This window comes from Saccostrea cucullata, unplaced genomic scaffold (genome assembly GCF_032062105.1).
Source record: "Saccostrea cucullata isolate Sc308-1 unplaced genomic scaffold, CSIRO_AGI_Scuc_v1 ctg5125, whole genome shotgun sequence".
NCBI lineage: Eukaryota > Metazoa > Mollusca > Bivalvia > Ostreida > Ostreidae > Saccostrea > Saccostrea cuccullata.
This window is the reverse complement of record NW_026930384.1, coordinates 20,906-40,289: the sequence shown is the minus strand read 5'-3', so window position 1 is coordinate 40,289 and position 19,384 is coordinate 20,906. Positions and strand designations below refer to the sequence as shown.

At 32.9% G+C, this 19,384-nt stretch overlaps 1 protein-coding gene across 1 annotated transcript; it reads left to right on the top strand.

Annotated features, from left to right (window-relative positions):
- The first annotated feature begins 1,232 nt into the window (after nucleotides 1-1,232).
- On the top strand, nucleotides 1,233-3,746 carry LOC134228372 (multiple epidermal growth factor-like domains protein 10). Its single transcript, XM_062710030.1, has 4 exons — nucleotides 1,233-1,236; nucleotides 1,743-1,868; nucleotides 2,194-2,349; nucleotides 3,484-3,746. The coding sequence occupies exons 1-4, from the start codon at nucleotides 1,233-1,235 to the stop codon at nucleotides 3,642-3,644; spliced, it is 447 nt and encodes a 148-aa protein (XP_062566014.1). The 3' UTR covers nucleotides 3,645-3,746.
- The last annotated feature ends 15,638 nt before the right edge of the window (nucleotides 3,747-19,384 follow it).

Genomic DNA, 19,384 nt, shown 5'->3' with positions numbered 1-19,384 from the left:
TGAAAAAAACTAAAATATGAACGTATTGAAAGCAGAAGTTGCGAAAAAGGCATTTTTTTTTATCATGAGATAAAACGAAAATAAAAGTATAATTTATTTTAAAAATGGCAAATTATGCATATATATTCAAAACTAATCCTTATAAGACAGGTGCAAAATAATGGATGCAATATTATAATTATGGTTTTAACAATTTTTAGCATGTTAAAATAATACGGAAATTAATTGACACGTTTTTTGAAATAAAATTTTAAGCAGCTAATGTTTTTGGACCTTATTTACGAAAGTAATGGTTGTGACTAAAATTTCTATGAAACACATTTGTATATCAAAAGCATACAAACAAATAGAATAGAAGGAATTTTAGATCAAAATAGCGGTCGTTCTTACAAAAATATCTTTTTTAAATAAATTGGATTTTTAATTTACTTAAAAAAACGAATTTTTAAACTTCGACTTATATATGTGAGAACTTTTAAACTTGATTTAATGTTAAAAAAAAAATCTTGATAAAAATATTTTATTCACTAAGTGAAAAACATTGAACTTTTACCTTCAAAAGTAAAAACTATGATACTTTGATTTACTATATTGTAATACCCTCTGATTTATGTTTGCATATTATAATTTAGTTCCAATTTTTGATATTTAATTGTCATAATTCACAAAAGCTTCAGAGAACACTTATAAACTCGACCTTTCCCCTGAAATTATTCATGCACAAGAAATCATTTTTTAATGAAAGTTTCTTGCGATTCTTAAAAAAATTACACTTAATGTTAATATTTTCCTATGAGAGCGAAGATGTAAGTTTCTAAAATGCAAGTCAGGTAGATGACCAGTAAGAAAAAGAAGCCCTAGTATAAATATTTTAAACATATTACTAGAGGTAATTTTTTTTTTCAAAAAATAGGTCAAATTAATGAAGATCAATGGTCAACGCCCGCAAAATTAGCAGTGAAAGGTGATTTGTTTTATTGACATTTCAGCTAATGTTGTCTATCTTCACATTTTCGCAATGGTAGCTGTTAAGTTTTCCGCTCGGCGATCAGAGTTTTGTCGTAGTTCACGGAGATTAAAGAAACAAAAGCAAAACATGCTATATTTGGTTATGAAGATACATTATCGAAGTTAACTGTGGTAATAAAAACTGCAGTGCATCTCCTTTGAAAGTGTAAATGAGGAATTCGGATGGTGATACTCTTTCATGGATATTGTGTTATTATTATACGATGGGTAAAACATTATTTCCGAAATAAATTCCTGCAGCTGCAGCATTGCCTTTCTTCCTGTTTTATTTTGATTGATATATAAATATTAAACTGATATTATTTTTTTAATAATATTTATTGTAGTTTCCAGATTTGAAATTGAGCAGGAAGTTAAAATGCATGCTTAACACTACATATTAAGATATCGCGATCATTTGCAGCTGGAGTGCTTCTAAATATATTCCCTTAAAAATATCTATCATACAAGCAACAAAGATGCACACTATGTTTAAAGCAATTTTCCGAAACATTATGTTACTATTGCAACTTTTACTGATGTCTTCAACTGAAATTATATTTTTGAAGAACATTTCAGGTACGTACCTTCAATGGAAAATCTCTCTCTCTCTCTCTCTCTCTCTCTCTCTCTCTCTCTCTCTCTCTCTCTCTCTCTCTCTCTCAACAAATGAAAAGAGTAGATAGAAATATCAAGGTGATCTATTCTTCATAAAATAATTTTTATTATTTAAGGTTGTAGTGTAGGATATTTTGGACCCGAATGTGAATTACCCTGTCGATACCCAAACTATGGAGATGGTTGCCAGTCAGCGTGTTTATGTGTTCAGCAACTTTGTGATCACATAAATGGATGCAAAGGTATAGACATATCTATATTGTATATATGTAGCGTATCTAAAAATTCGGGTTATAAAATAAGGGTACCTCTAAATCAATACTTTAAATCTTGTTTCACTTTGTCAATTCAGTCGATTCCAAATCTTATAGACACTGTTGAAAATTGGTTTTATCGCAAAATGGGAAATTTAAATAATTTGCTCTGCAAGGAAATTCTACGATTAAAATGCTTGTTTAAAATGATGGTAAGATAAGGAATTTTGTTTAAAATTTCAAAATATAAATAATAAGTATAGCCTTTATTGCATTTTCCAATGATATTCCATACGTTGTCTTTTTTTTCTAGAGTGTCCACTCGGTTTCGTAGGAGAGTCATGTCAACGAAATTGCTCATATCCACATTATGGTGAAAATTGCAAGTCAGAATGTAAATGCAGAGAAGAACAGTGTGATTTTGTTACTGGTTGTGGAGGTGAGGGAAACGAAATGTTTTACAATGAAGGTAAGGATCCCCAATAAGATGTTATGTATTAGAGGTATTGTGAGTGATGTGCAGGTGGTATCAAATAACAATGAAGTTTTGAGCTGTCTGAGAACTATTGTAAACTCTTACATAAAGAAGATGGGCGTATAAGGCGTGCAGAATGCCTATAGTCCGACAGATAAGAAGTGAAAATTTTAATCTCAATTAAATCCAAATTTTATTTGATATTTCATCGAAAATTATAGTATACTTTATGTAAAATCTCTACAATTTAGAACAATCTCACAAAGACTTAAAATTTTTGCCTATGAAAAAGCTTACACATACTAAAAAGAACAAAAACGATCATTTTCCCATACTTAAACAAAAATTTTCAATATGGGTGAGTCTTCTCTCCATTGTTTTGAAAGATGATCCTAAAAGTGTGCAATTAAATACACATTTATTGGTTTTCAAAAAAAATGGAGAGAGGACCCACTATACCTTAAAAGTGCACTTTTATGACACAACATTAGCATCTTTCCGAGAAATACTTCAAGTCCATTAAGTCGCGGGTCATATCACAAATAAGATTTAAATGCCTTGAATCTCCATAAGCGGTATAGCATAGTGGTTAACGCGTTAGTCTCAAAGCAGTATGCTATTGATACGTCGGATTTTTATTGCTTAGGGGGTTCGAATCCCATCTAATAATTTTATGATAGAAAAATTTTTACGAGATTTTTTTCTCTCTCAGAAAATTTTTTTTCTCATAATTTCTAAAATTTCAATAATTATAAGTTAATTTAAATAACCATTTCACATATCTAATATGATTTCTTAATATCTGACGCTATAGGCATTATGCCCGCCTTGTTCGCCCATCTTCTTTCCTTTATCTAGATATTTGTAGAAATTTAGAGAAACACACAATATTAAACTAAAGATAAGGAGTATAAGTCTGTTATGAGAATTCCATATGTTCTATATTCCGTTTGCAACACTCCATAAAATGCGCGAACCCAAGCAGAAGATAAATTTTACCAGAGGGTGACACTGTTCCAAAGTATACATATGCGTGTATTACTATTTCTTTATCCTTAAAAACTAGTTTTAAGGCGATAATTTAAAACAAGGAATTTTCGATAAAAGAATTATTTTTTTTCTCTTCAGGTAGGGAAGACAACTGCACGTCTACGGGAAGATACAGAAATTCAAACGCACTCCTTTCTAGCATTATTGCTCTTAGTTTTATAGCATTCATTCAGTTTATTTTTTATCTGTATTTTTCAATTTTCTACAAACCTCGGTTGTTGTACATCACAAGGTTTTGATTTAAGACGCTAATCTTAAATGTAATTAACTTAATAATTAAGTTTAAGGATATATATTACAAACAAAATTTTGTCATAGCTATTGCAAATAACAACCTGAGTTATGTTTCGATGAGTAAAATGAATACGTTTAAGCACGTATGTTTTCACTATTTTTATTCAAATTTACACAAAAATGGAATTTGAATTGAAACATAATTGTATGGATTGGTAAGAATCGTTACAGAAAGGTGAAATTTTGAACATCATAGAACGTTTACAAGATCTTAAAATTTTTGAAAATTATAAGTTGTATCATTTGCAACAAAAATAAACCCAGAAATATATAAACACCCAGGCATCAATTTTTTTTTGTTCGTATGATCTGTCATTGATTGTGCTTGAACGTAATGTGATCGTTCCTTCTTAAGAATTATTAATATCAAACGTCCATAAAACAATACAAAATAGGAGCAGAGCAAACACGGACCTCTGAAACATCAGAGGTGGGATCAGGTGCCATAGGGGAGTACCATTCCCTACTAAATGGTCACACCCGCCGTGTTCTCCTGGTCATGATCAGAAAAAAACGGAAAAATCCGTCGCCAATTCAGTGTATTAATAATGGACTAACAATTAGTCTGAAAAACGTCAGTCAGCAACAACTCAATGATAAATTGTATTTGCTGACAAGATCAATGCATCGACCATAGAACTGTTCTAATAAAACATAGGAAATCTATTACACACTAAAAATGACAGAGTAAATATAGATAATAACATTTTCATTTTCACTTAGCAATAAACCATATTATGATGATTCAAAAGATGAATACTTAGTGAGATTTTATTGGTTTTATTCATGTGCAAAAAATAGAATTAAAGTGATTTCTTTTCATGAAAGATTTTTTTATCATCTTTTCATCATCTTTGAAATAAAGTCAGGTTCATATATCCTGTGTTTGGAAACAATATTTGAGGCACAATTTTCAACTAAAATACAAGTTGTGAAATTATATTTGAAATATGGTGGAAAACAGACCTGGCTAATTTGTGTTTAAAACATAACTGATGTTAACGTCCATACCTTGTTTGGAAATTATTGGTTTAATAAACATACATGTTTTTAGCAAATTCATAATCCGCGAAACTTAAAATAGCTGTTGATTTTCAATATTCATAAAACTATGATACAACCCTTTACTAGTATTCTTTTGTCGATGAATCCAGATAATTTTTCTTTTTAATAAATAGCATATTATATTATGAAAGAGACAGAGTGAAGTTTGTTGCAACAGTGATGAAGAAAACCTCGTGTGTAATATGTTTATAGAACGGCCGATGCCCATGTCTTTTTGTGCGTAGTTTAAAACTTCCATCACATTTATATCAGAACACTCTGAACTTAATTGTTTCGAATCCACTTCTGACATTTAAATCCATATGGAAAGACTGTTTTTAGTTTCTGAATCCAGTCTATGGAAATGCGTACTCAATGATGGGCTATGAATATGACTGTTAATCTTTTCTAGAGTTTATTCCTACTTTGATCTTCCCAGTTTGTATTGGTAATAGATCTTGTTTTGATACATGTGGATGACTGTTCGTTATCTTAACCTTTTTCATTTATTGACAAAGTAGAATGTTTACGTAAATTGAATTGTTTGTAGAGAAACCATCAGTCCCTTTCGTTAAAATCTTTGTTCAAATATTTTATTTCTAGGTGGAACCTTGGTTTCAGCAATGTACCTAGGTACTCTACGGGTGTTCATGATTTCTATTTTAAAAGAATTTTAATTTTATTTTTAGAATGTATTTTACCATATAAGGAAATGCTTTAAATTAATACCAGGAATAGAAAATGCTTTCGATTTATCGACTAAAATAATAACTTCCTGTAAGCAAAACTTGAATAAAAATATTAATATTAATTGGACACGGACTTGATGACAATATTATTTTGATTTATACGTAAATGTCACAATATGATTTTATTGCTGAAAGATAAAAGATAGGCCACGGTACTTTTACTCATCAACGTTATTCACTAAACCTGCTTCATAAAACATTTTGGCGAAAATCCGACTAAAATCGGCCCCGCCGTTTCAAAGATAATCAATGTTGAACGTCTGCATTTGCACCTGTGAAAACGATCGATAATCCTTGACAATGTCACTTCCGGTTTAAATGCAATCAAGTTAAATGACGTCACAAGTGTGTCTCGCTTCCCTCAAGTGATAGACAGAAACGCTGTTTCGGATAATTCTGATGGTTCATTAGAGGAAGAATCGTTAGAACTTTCTTGTGGATCGTCAAGTTTTGATGAGGATTCATTGCCGTACAATAATACAGAAAATGTGGGAGTAGAACCCTCTCGTTTTGAGCCCTACGCTAGTGAACCGTCAGACGAAGAAGAATCGACCACAAACGATGCGGAACCCGAGGAAGCAAATCGTTTGCATACTATTGATTGGTATGTGAGTAAAACGATAGAAAATATTCACAAGTAGCATTTTAAATCATTATTTTAAAAAATATATTTAATAAAAACATAATTTGACACATTACCTATTTACCCCCCCCCCCCCCCCAAAAAAAAAATTAAACATATAAAGGCCTTAACAGCTGATAGCGTGAATAATGTTAGTCCCTACTGATTTTAATTTTGCCTTCATTTTTTTCATTTGTTGTGGGAACCCACTCTTTTTTCTACACGTTTTAAGTTTTAGAATATTTTTTCATAGTATTTTTTTATGTTTTGCAATGATTTTTTTTAACAGATGACCCCACCTCCGGATCCTCCAGTAAAACTGGATGCATGACTTTAAAATAAAAAAAAAAATTAAAAATAAATAAATAAATTTAAAAAAAAAAAGGTTACGTATATATCTAGACTTGATGCAACACAATCAAGTTAAAGTCAGATGTTAAATTCGACTTTCAGAGTTTAGTGAGTTTACTAAAATTGTTAGAATATAATCGATATGTATAATTTGTTTTATGTGTCACATTATTCACGTGTTTGTGTTTGTACGTTGTTTCATGCAATATTTAATTCAATTTTGAACAAGTCAAGGGTCCCGGATGATCGTAATTCTACCTTGTAGATGTCTAATCTAAACATTACTGTAATATAGAAGTTGATACACAGTTACATTTATGTAAATTAAATAATCAATTAAATTTGTATTCAATGTCAATGAGAACAAGAAAATTGATGTATAGAACTATAGACGGTGTGAAATGGGCCTCATACCTGAAAATTCAATCAATTTTCAATGTAAATACACACACTGTTCTCGGTAGATATTTCAAAACGTGACTGTAAGCAAAAACTTCAATTATCTGTGATAGAAAGATCATTTTGGCATAATGTGCACAACCGGCAATCCTCGGCTTACTCCGCTACACTCCATTCAAACAGGTATACGAGCCATCCAAGGAGCTCCGAGTGATGTGTATACACCATAACCCCCTCCCAATAGAATTAATAAAGCTACAAATTAATTATGATTGTAGGATTATATAAAAAAAAAAAAACGTAGTTAAATTTTTTTTTAAAAATCCTATTTAACATTTCATTCTTATAGTCAGTTTATGACAGGGTGGGTAAAATAAAAATGTCGAAATTTCTTTCATTCCTGATTGAAAAAAATGAAGAAAAAAATTAAAATCATATGCTTTTATGAAATGGCTTTATAAAAGGTTATTTAACAGAGATAAAAAGAAAGTCAACAGACAATATTATTAAGAGTTCGTAAATAAGCAGTGATTAAATACAATCGCAGAGTAAATTGAGATAGGTCTACACTAAGAAAGGGGTGAACAGCTTCCAAATGTCAACTTATTATGATCCTCTGAAAATGACATCTTTGATTGAAAAAAAAAATACGGAAATCAGGTTTGAAAAAAAAAATTCTACAACATACACTTTACCGATGATGTGAACTTCAAAACAATGATCCGGCGCTTCATTACAATTTCAGGCACGTAACAACCAGAGGGGCCAAGGGGGGCCTGTCCCCTCCCACTTTTTTTTCCAACTATACCTTTACTATTGAAAATGTCCATTGAAAGCGTGGTTGCCCCCCCCCCACCCACATCTATAGTGATGTGAAGGAAAATGTAGTATTGTATACCAAAAAATTGGATGTGGAATGAAGTTGGCCTTGAAAAAATTTGACCACTACCCCCCCCCCCCACCCCCCACACACACGAAATAGAATAGAATATTAGAATAGAATATTTAGAATAGAATATTTATTCAACCAATTTGGGCCCACAGTGGAGCATACAGTACAATGTCCAAAATCATCACAGTTATATACACATACAAAAAACAGAACAAAACAAACATTGTATAATGAACAGAGAATTGGCTATCTTCTTTTAAGAAATAGGATTTTCGCGTTTGGGCATCCCCCCCCTTTTTTTTGCTTTTAAACTTTTACGGGTCTGTTAAAAAAAAAATTCTGTATGCCCCCCCCCCCCCCACTTTCAAAAACGATGATACGTGCCGGCAATTTAATTGATCAAATATATGAGTGATGATTTTTTTTAGAAGGGGGGATGCGGTGCTTGTACTGGGCAGCGCATTCAAGGTTATGGTCGAACTAAAAAAGAAATTTTTAGTAAATTAAATGTGTAAAAACGAAAATGGAGAAGCAAAACTGATCGAAACAAACAAAAATTATTTAAAAAAAAAACTAAGAGAGAATAAATAAAAAAAAAAATCGGAATTAATCTTTGAAAGGCCTCCCTTTTCTATACTGATAAAAAAAAAACTTGCGCATCCAAAAAAAATTGGAGGTGGGGTGGGGTGAGGGGGGTAATCAAACCATTCGTTTCGTTTTAATGTAGACAATGAAAACAGGACATCAAATTAGTTTTGAAAATGACCACTGCTTTATATTTACATTCGCTGTGTTTTTGTACTAAGCCAACTGTGAAATTGATTTGAAAATCATTTTTGTGTATACTCAGGCGTAGAAATATACACGGAGAAACGTGCGTTACCGTGACGTCACAATAGAGCTACAGCGACGTTATTGAAAGTATAACAATATAGGGCAGCGAGAAATTTAAATATTGAGTATATTTTCGGTGCTTCCAAACATGTAAAATGTAAATATAAGGAATGTTTTTAAGATTAGTGTGAATTATTGGTGTGAGAATCACACAGACTTGCACGTAGGCATATTTTTCATGAAGCGCTAGCGCGCTTCATGAAATATGCCTACGTGACAAGTCTGTGTGATTCACACAGCAATAACTCACACAAAACTTAAAAACATTCCTTAATTATCTTCACATTTTATTTCGTCTTGCAGTTTTTAAACCTCTGAATGTTGCGCCAAAGGTGACGGTGTTGTTGATTAACTAATATATACTAATTCTGCAAGTCACACTTGTGACGTCACACACGTCACTTCCGGTATACAGCCAATTTCAGTGCGAGCTCTCAGGTGTAAACTAAGCTATTTTTTGTAATATCTCTAATCAGCGAAAGAGTTAGTTGTTGAGTTGTATATCATTTTACTCGTAATTATAATGACTATTGAACTATGTTTAAATGTAAAACCTACCAAGCCTTTCTTTAAGTATAAATAAGCTTCGAAATTCCTCCAGATATATAGCACTTGTTCAAAAATATTGTTATTGTTTGATTTTATGTAACATATGATTGTAAAGTTTCTTTCCAAAAGCAAGTTATTCCATCAGAAAATTTATAACTATAGAGTGTTTATATAAAATGACAATGTTTTTTGAAAATAAAATCTGTAAAATAATCTTTCCATATTAAACCAGTAAGATGTCATCTTTGACTCCAAATTTATAAAATAGTTCAGGTATCTCTTTTGACATTGCAGATCTAGGTGAATGTATTGTGTAGAATATAGCTTTATAAGCTTTGTTTAGAGTTAAGTAATCTGTTAGTTACTACGCATATAATTCACGAAATCATCTATTTTCATTTGTGCCTCCAATATAACATGAATCAGCCTACATATTGAAAAATGACAATTATTTAGGTTTTTTTCTGACTGTCTTCAGACATATATCAGGTTGATCAGCCCCATAGACGGTGAGGTTTCTCAAAAGAGATACAAAACACAAGACTCATAGCAACATTCTATAAAATAATTATTACAAGAACGAAAAATAGAAAATGCTTAAAATCGTCTTGAAAGGACGCTAATCAATAAAACGAATTAAAGAAAACGATTGCATCTTTCTACAAAACGGTTATTAGCATGCGATTATTGTGTATTTATTAATATTTTATATCTAAATACAATGTTAAGAAAATTTTAAGCAATCAAGTTTGGCATATTCTTATCGGTCTTCGATCATGGCCACTATAAGTGTAAATGTAAAATATAGTTCAATTACAAGTACACCTAAAGATAGCGCTTCCCCTATACTATCAAAAAGTAAGACTGCTAATAATGTCTTTGCATGAATTGTTGTTAACTACATAAGAAGGCTTTGAGGGACTACTAACACTGACTAATACAGTTGACGGTTTACTTGGACATTTAAACTTGTATCATGTATGGAAGTACAGATTTGATAATAGATGGTAAAACCTTTTTAGTGACCATAAGTATGATGTTAGGAGTACTTACACGTGAAGGCCAGGAGTTGAAGGTAGGGTGGTCGTTTTCTTAAAGGACAACTTATATGTGCATTTAAATAACCCGTGATTTTCGTTGGATTGAATCTTGAACATTAATAATGTGAAAGAGCTTCCGTACATTTTTTAATGTAAGTAAAGTATCAGTCATATTATCCAGCGATGGGGTATACAATGAGAAACCGATGCGTTTTTTGATGATTAAATAGGCGTGGTTGCCGCCCGGACACCATTAGTGATCGGACGGTGACTAAGGCCATTTTGCGAATCGGTGGGGTCATCGGCAGGAAATAATTCGAAGTTAAAAATCAGCGATGTCTCCAACGATGCCCCTCAGAGCTCCTCATCGGCAACCCATCATTAACACATCTTTCACGGATCAGCCGATGTATGGCCGAGCATCGTCCAATATCCGTTGAATCTGAGGTCATCGGGGTGTTGAGCGGTGTTCAACAGATAACGGCCGATCATCGGTCGATGTTCGACCAAACATTGGCCCGTAGTCGACCGATGTTCGAACGATGTTCACCAAAGATTGAGCGAAGTAATATACATCGGCCGATTATCCTTTAACATCGTTTTATGATTAGCAATGCATCGCTGGGCCTTTGTAAGTCCGGCTGGCAATCACGCCATTTTTATCATGAAACGCATTGGTTGCCCATCGTATACCTATCGCTTGATAATGTGACTGATTCTGTAAGGACTACTAAGCCGATGTGGACCGATGTTTAGGCATCGTTAACACCACGGATTACCACTGGTCTACGGCTACCTGCCGGGAAATGTGACCTAAGCATAAGTCGTCAACTGTAAATGTCAGCGCTTTTCGCAAAAGTCAACAAGTAGATATGCTATGACAGGCCCTTAGTCGCACGGAGGGTTGATTATTAAGCCTAAAAATAAATTTAAAGTTCTATAAAGTAAATAATTATGTAGCTTTAATATTCTCAGATTAACAGGAAATAAAAATGTTTGTCGAAAAACATCAAGAACATATAATCATCTCGTAATCATTTGCAGTCATTGTTGTCCTAGATTTGGTTGGAATATTAATGAAAAATAAGGCAATATGCATGAAATATTATTAAGAAGCTGTTATATATTATTGCATTTTTTTATTTGGATGAAGTAGTTTGTTTGAAAAACACACCTAAAAGTAAGTAGCTCTCTCTTTCTCACTCTTCATCTCTCTCAACAACTTTTAACTAGATGCTGTCATGAGACAGTAATACCCACACTAAGTTGTTTGCCTCTAAATACACGCTCCTACATATTAGGCGGCTTTCCAAGGAAAAAGTCAAAATATTTCTATATAATTTACATGTATTGTATTCATCAAATTGAGTATGAAATTCTCCCTGTGACCTATAACTCAGATCCTCTTATATTTATTTTACATGCTTAATTCATTATATACCAGCTTGAATTCTATTATTGATGTAAATTAGATTTTGATAAATGTTTTGCTCATAATAGGACCTTTTCAAATTTACTAATCCCCCCCTCTCGACACCACAACCACACAGCACATACTTTTTGGAATAGGCTAGATGGAACAGTTTTGTTAAAACATCGTTTGTTATGAATTAATTTAAAATTTGTTCTTGTTATACATGTTAACATGTAAATTTCTACATCACATCACGTTGCGTCACCCATTATCATATTTTTAGATTAAACTCCATTCGGCACACCTCGGCGGATTCCCACTTCATCTGATAAGGTGACGGAATGGACGGCACGAAGGTTTGCCGAACGGAATAGCATTAGCTCATGCTGCAGTCTGGTGTGCATTGGATTAATTCATTTTGTGTTATTATTGGATTATATATTTCATGAAGTTGACAAGACCTATGGAGGTCGGTAAGTACAAGTTTAAAGGTACTTGGACACAGATTTGAAGATAATTTTTTTTTGTATAAGATCACGAATTATATATTATAGTAGCATTTCACACAAAAATTAATTAGAAATCTTATTTTATTTTAAAATTATTAAAACTTTGAATTTTTTGGCGGGTTTGATTGACACATCTTTTCACTTTCACAAATTTTAACTTTATTCTTATTCCTTAGGAAAAGTGGCAATCTTGTTGTGTATTAATGAGAAACATTAAAACTTAAATCCAGAAAAATAATTTAATCAGAGTAGAAATGTTAGAAAGCAAAACTCCTTCACAAGTATCGTCAAACCTTTGTGTACAGAGTTTAGCAAATCGAGCACACTCGTGTTATGTACACAGTTTTTGTAAACAGGGCGAAAGCTCTGTTATTGTTTGGTGTTTTGGTTCACCGGGTGCGTTCAATCGTCACAGTCTGCTCACCACAACTGCATGGACTGACAATATATTGTGTGTTTATTTTGCTTTCGAACAGAATTTCCTGACAAGCAAGAGAAAAAAAAATGAAAATAAATAGACAAAATAAAAACAATGATAGTGGGGTCAAGGTTTTCTAAGTTATGGGGAGGATGTCCAAAGTCATTTTTTATTTGCTTCAGTATATAGTCTTGTTTAAATAACAAAGCAAATTCCAGGGGGGGGTCCAATCTCTCTACCCACTCCCTGTCCCTGAACTAGTATATTTTTTACATTTGAATAATTATACATATTTTATTTTTTGTGTTTATATTATGTCTGTCTATTTGTCTGCAGAAATTATAACCTTGCCCATAAGTTTTAAGTGGGATGGGCTATACAAATGGCCTCCACATTTTATAGGTTTATTTCTTGTGATAATTAAGACCTTTTATTTAGGTACCATTATTTTTTACCTCTGATCGCTTGACCTAGGATACACATTTTTACAAGAAAAATACCAAACTTTAAACTTGGCCTAAATTTTGATCAGTAGGTGCTAGGGCTTTCATGCTTAAGGTATCCGATCCATAATAGCCTCAGATTCAATGAATTTGAATGCATAACAAATATATATTGGCTGTATACTCAGTTTATGTAGACTTAATCTTTATATCTTAGACTCAATATGTAAGAGCGGAATGTGTCCTAATTTTTGACCTTGTTCCGTCCTTGAAGAGGTGTCCCCCTTTGCTTTTGATCAATAAAATTTATTTCTTAAAAAAATCGATCGGGTGAAAAATTATTTTTTAATTCTTTTTCTATTCTTAATAATGATATGCATCTATTCACCAAAGCATTTTTTTGATATTCATAGTATTTGATTTTTTATTTTAAAAAATATGGTTTTTCCCATAGACTTCAATGCATTCTTAATTAATTAATTACTGCTCAGGTAATTAAATTTTTGAATATTTCTCCTGGTAAATCCTTTTCTACTCTAAACTGCTTTGTATTAGTCATAGAATATTTTATATAGGATGGATATTTAAGGTTAGAAAATTTTGTCTTTTATGGATCAGATACCTTAACATGTGTATTCATTGTGAACTGTCAACAGGTATAAATATGTTTGACTTTGACCCTAGAGTTTGAACCACTTAAAAAAATTAACCTTGGCAATAAACTTTTGAACAGGAAGTACAAGGGATTACTTATTTCACATGTGCATTCCTTGTGACAAGACTTTCTTCTAATATCAACAATTTGAACCCTTTGACCTTGACCTTTGAGTTTGACATATATTTGAGAAACTTCAACCTTCGCCATAGGCTTCCATACAGGGACATCAGTGTTTCTCAAACATATCTTGTATTCATTATTATTTGGTGGTGTCTCCATATGAGGGAAAAATTCCTGAGAGAGATGTACATGTATTCACAACAAACAAACAAATTACTAAAGAAAATATAAAACATGAATATGTTGGTCATGCATGTCTCTGCATGAAAAAAAACAGCTTTTCAAATACTGCAACCATATTGTAACCATCTGTTTGTCTGAAAACTTTTTACATTTTTAACTTCTTTAGAATCACTGGGCCAATTTTGCCCAATTCATATAGAAATATGTACATTTGTATGTCAGACTGTCCATCTGTCTCAATAAATTCAATCTTGGTCATCACGGTCATATCTACTGAATGAGAAGAGACAAGGCATTCATATTAAACTTATGTACTAGTATTTACCTGTGAGAATGGCATTTTTTTCTTTTTTTTTCTGAAAACTTTTTACAGTTTTAACTTCTTTAGAATCACTGGGCCAATTTTGCCCAATTCATATAGAAATATGTACATTTGTATGTCAGACTGTCCATCTGTCTCAATAAATTCAATCTTGGTCATCACGGTCATATCTACTGAATGAGAAGAGACAAGGCATTCATATTAAACTTATGTACTAGTATTTACCTGTGAGAATGGCATTTTTTTCTTTTTTTTTACATATAACCTAGAAGTTTGACCTACTTGCAAAAAAATTAAATTGTTATAAATTCATCATTTTGAAAGAGAAAAGTTAGGACATTCATATTATAATGCATGTATATCATTACCTGTGATAAGACCTTTCCAAATGAATCATGACTTTTACTCTGTGACCTTGACCTTGAAGTCTAACCTACTTTTCAAAAATGTTGCATTTGCTTATAACTTTTGATTGAGATGAGATATGACTCTCACATTTGACATGTACATTAATTACTCATAAGAATTCAAGGTGTTTCCCAGCATGCGATGCTTTTTTACCCCTTGACATTGATGTTTTACATAATTTTCAAAATATTTAACTCTCCTAAATGATCATTAGGCTTCTGAGTAACATTAAGGAGGACTTCAGGAAAGACAGGACTTTTTGCACAAAAAAACCACGTTATTTTTCCACCCCCATTTGACCCCCCGGGGAAAAATCAAAATTACGAAACCTTACTGCACATCTACATGACACCACAAACCATCTCCCAAAAGATGATTAGGCTACTGTGTAAAATGTAGGAGAAGTTCAGGGAAGACGGGACTTTTTGCATAAAAATCGTCTTTTTTTTTACACCCATTTGACCCTCTGGGGCAAAATCAAAATTCCGAAACCTTACTGCACATCTACATGACACCACCAACCATCTCCCAAAAGGTGATTAGGCTGCTGAGTAAAATGTAAGAGGAGTTAAGGGAAGACGGGGCTTTTGCATAAAAACATCATTTTCAACCCCCATTTGACCTCCCGGGGCAAAATCAAAATCCGAAGCCTTACTGCACATCTACATGACACCACCAACCATTTCCTAAAAGATGATTAAGCTACTGTGTAAAATGTAGGAGGATTTCAGGGAAGAAAAGTGTGACAGAAGGACGGACGGACATGAGTAACAACAATATACCCGAACTTCCTTTAGAATGTGCGGATATAATAATATGGAGTACATACGTATTCATGCATGTATGACAAATTATTAATGTTTGAAAAAAGGCATTGTTTTAGATATGTATATCCTTTGTAGGAAAAGTCATTAAATATTTGATTTGGAATAAACTGTAAATATACATGTACATGAAATAGACAATACAACTAAGAAACAAAAAAAAAAAATAAACAACTTACGAAAGTGTACTATGTGGCAACAAATTTAACAAATTCACAAACTTTCATTTTAGATTGCAATGTAGGATACATGTATTATGGTTTTAGATGTGATATACTTTGTCGCTACCCAAGCTACGGAATGGATTGTCAGCCAAGTTGTAATTGTGAAGAGGAATACTGTTGTCACGTGGAGGGATGTCGAAGTAAGCTTATTTAAATACATACAGACTATATTATCTAACAAAAGAATTTAAATAATTCGAGTGAAGAAAGGGGTTCCCTAGTCGGGTTCTTGAACTTTATAATGAAGGTTTTCATTAAGAATGAAAAGATGTAAAAGGTCGCTCATAATGTTGAACAGGAAATCTTTCGTTGTTTTCTCGTGCAAATGACCAAATGACCTTGAAATTACAATTGCAACCTTGCCATTGATATAATTGTACAATGCCTAACGGCCTCAGGCAGACAGTTTGGTTCTTGGGTCCGACAAAACGCATGTTGCCCTCGAACTCAGTCAATAAATGTATATAAATGTTTGTTTTAAAAGGATCATCATTCTAAATTCTTAAACTTCAAACTATCACAATTTTAACTTGTTCTGATTTTTACATCATACGAGGGCTGTTCAATAAATAATGTCCTCGGTGTTTGGAAAGAAACAACTTTTCCAACATTTTCCAACATTTTGCTTAAAAATTATCTTTCAATTAAAATACATGTTCGTAATATTTTTATATAATTATACCCGCACTTTCTAAAGAAAGTTACCGTTCACGGTAGCTCAATCGGTAGAGCGTTTGCTCCGTGATCGGGAGGTCGTGAGTTCGTCTCTCGGCTGCGACTGACCAAGTCGATAAAATGGGTAGCAACTGTTCCTCTGCCATGCACTCGGCACTTTGAAGTGAAAGTTGCGGGTCCTTCGGATGAGACCTTAAAAGCCGCGGCCCCGTGTCAGCGGCAGGCGTTGGCACGATAAAGATCCCTCACTGCTCAATGACCCTGAGTGCCGAGTAAAGATCAAAATTTGAAGCCCTTCACCGGCATTCGGTGACGTCTCCATATGAGTGAAAAATTCTCGAGAGGGACGTTGTACAATATACAATCAATCAATCTGAAGAAAGTTCGGGTATATTGTTGTTAATCATGTCCGTCCGTCCGTCTGTCACACTTTTCTTCCCTGAACTCCTCCTACATTTTACACAGTAGCCTAATAATCTTTTGGGAGATGTTTGGTGGTGTCATGTTCATGTGCAGTAAAGTTTTTGAATTTCCATTCTGCCCCGTGGGGTCAAAAACGAACTTTTTAATGCAAAAAGCTCCTTTTTCCCTGACCTCCTCATACATTTTACACAGTAACCTAATCATCTTTTGGGAGATGGTTGGTGGTGTCATGTTCATGTGCAGTAAGGTTTTGGAATTTTCATTCTGCCCCGGGGGGTCAAATGGGGGTCGAAAAACGAATGATGTTTTTATGAAAAAAGCTCATTGTTTCCTGAACTCTTCCTACATTTTATAGGGTAGGATAATAATTTTTTGGGAGATGGTTGGTGGTGTCATGTAGATGTGCAGTAAGGTTTTGGAATTTTGATTTTGCCTGGGGTCGAAAAATGATGTTTTTATGCATAATAAAAAATTATTATTGAAAACATACCTTACAAATAAATGATACAAACAAAAAAATGGATGCCTGGATTTGTATATATCTTTTTGCCAAATTTCATTGAAAATGATGCAAATGATAAATTGGTGGAATAAAAATAAGTTGTAAACCTTCTATGAGTTCAAAATTCTGCCTCTCTGAAACCAACCTCATTAATCTATACAAATATTTATTCACTTCAAATCCCATTTTAGTCAAAACTTGAATAAAAAATAAAAACTACGCAGTGATACCTATTCATTTTACTCATTAAATATGACTCAAATTGTTATTTTCAATTTTTTGACAAATGTTTGCATTTTTGTTTGTATCATCTGTCCTTAAGTAGTGAATTGTTTTATCTAATGTTTTCAATATCTTTTCTTTAGAATGCGAGCCTGGATTTTTTTGGTCCTAACTGCCTTGAACCTTGCCGCTATCCTAGCTACTGAAGGGGTTGTCAGATGTTTTGTAACTGTGAAATGGAGAATTGTGGTTTCATCACAGGATGTGAAGGCATATATGTTCAAACATTCAATGCAAATATCCTTCAACGTTTATTTCAATACAGTGGACCTTCAGATATCCGGATGCTTCAGTATCCGGACGATTTTTCATCGGGACAGAATTTTTAAATGTTACTTTGTCTTATTTAACTGGTGATTCAGGTATCCGGACGCTTCACATATCCGGACAAATTGACAAGGAACCAAAGCGTCCGGATGAATGAGGATCCACTGTATTTCGATAGGCAGGTCAATAGGTCAGGAGCTAAGGAGGACTAAAATGCATGCAAATCTTGTGCGCATCTGTCTCTGTGTCTGACGCTAAGGAGGCAAAATGTGCATGTAAATCTCGTGCGGCTGCCTAGGTGTTTGACGTCATTGGGCGAGGACTATTGAAATTTGCATGAAAGTCCTCGTGTAATTTAAGTCTATGTCTACATTTTTAATATAAATCTACCATTTTATTTCACAATGAAATGAAAATATAAGGAATTACTGTCTAGTTAGGAGAATATGCCAGGGATATCAACAATAGTGGGAAACATAGGATAATTTTATGCAAATTATCCCATGTTTCCCACTATTGTTGATGCCCTGGCATACTCTCCTAACTAGACAGTGATTCCTTAAATATTCAGGTTCAAGGTTTCAAAATGAGTATTTTATATGAAGCTACACTGCAGGATTTATATACAAAATTTGCATTAGAAAAAAAAGATCGAACAATGTTGGAAAATATATTCGAATAATACTTTTCATTTACTTCAAAAGTTTACTTTCTTTTTCCTTTTAGTAATGGTAAATAGATTCTGCACTGATCAGTTCAGGAAATACAACAAAGACTTTGTTATCAGGAAATATTATCTACCAGGAAAGAAATAATCTATCGATAATTTATAAATCTCATCATACTTGTATCAATACGTCATTATATGCAGCTCTCACAAAATTAATAATATATATTTATCAAGAGCAAAGAAATAAAAATGACTGTAAGTTGTCGAGTTCGATTCTGTACTCTGATTTGTACAGTGCGTGTTTTCAAGACATGTTTAACAAAAGAAATATCAACCAGGTATGTTATTTCTCAATTTCAGTAGAATTATAAAAATGTCGTCTTATGTTGCTCTCTCTCTCTCTCTCTCTCTCTCTCTCTCTCTCTCTCTCTCTCTCTCTCTCTCTCTCTTTTAATTAATATGCATTTTATATATATTGTCCTTATACGTGTAACAAAGCCTTTAAATTTAAGCACTAGAGAAGCATGCAAAGAATGGAATCCAAAGAATTACGGATGTGCAGGTAAGAACAGTATTTTCAATACCAAGAATCAATATTTAGTATAAGCAACTTTTACTGTAAGTTTTCTATCCAGGCTTGAAATAATTCTTCTCAATATATTACTATTTTTAACAAAATTGAAAGTAAAAGGCGTGTCCCAAAAATTCATGAATAGGGACAAAATATAGGTTCTCCATGCTAAACCATTTTTTTCTTGTCGTTTTAAAAACAACATTTTATGATAATGAACTTCATACTTCAT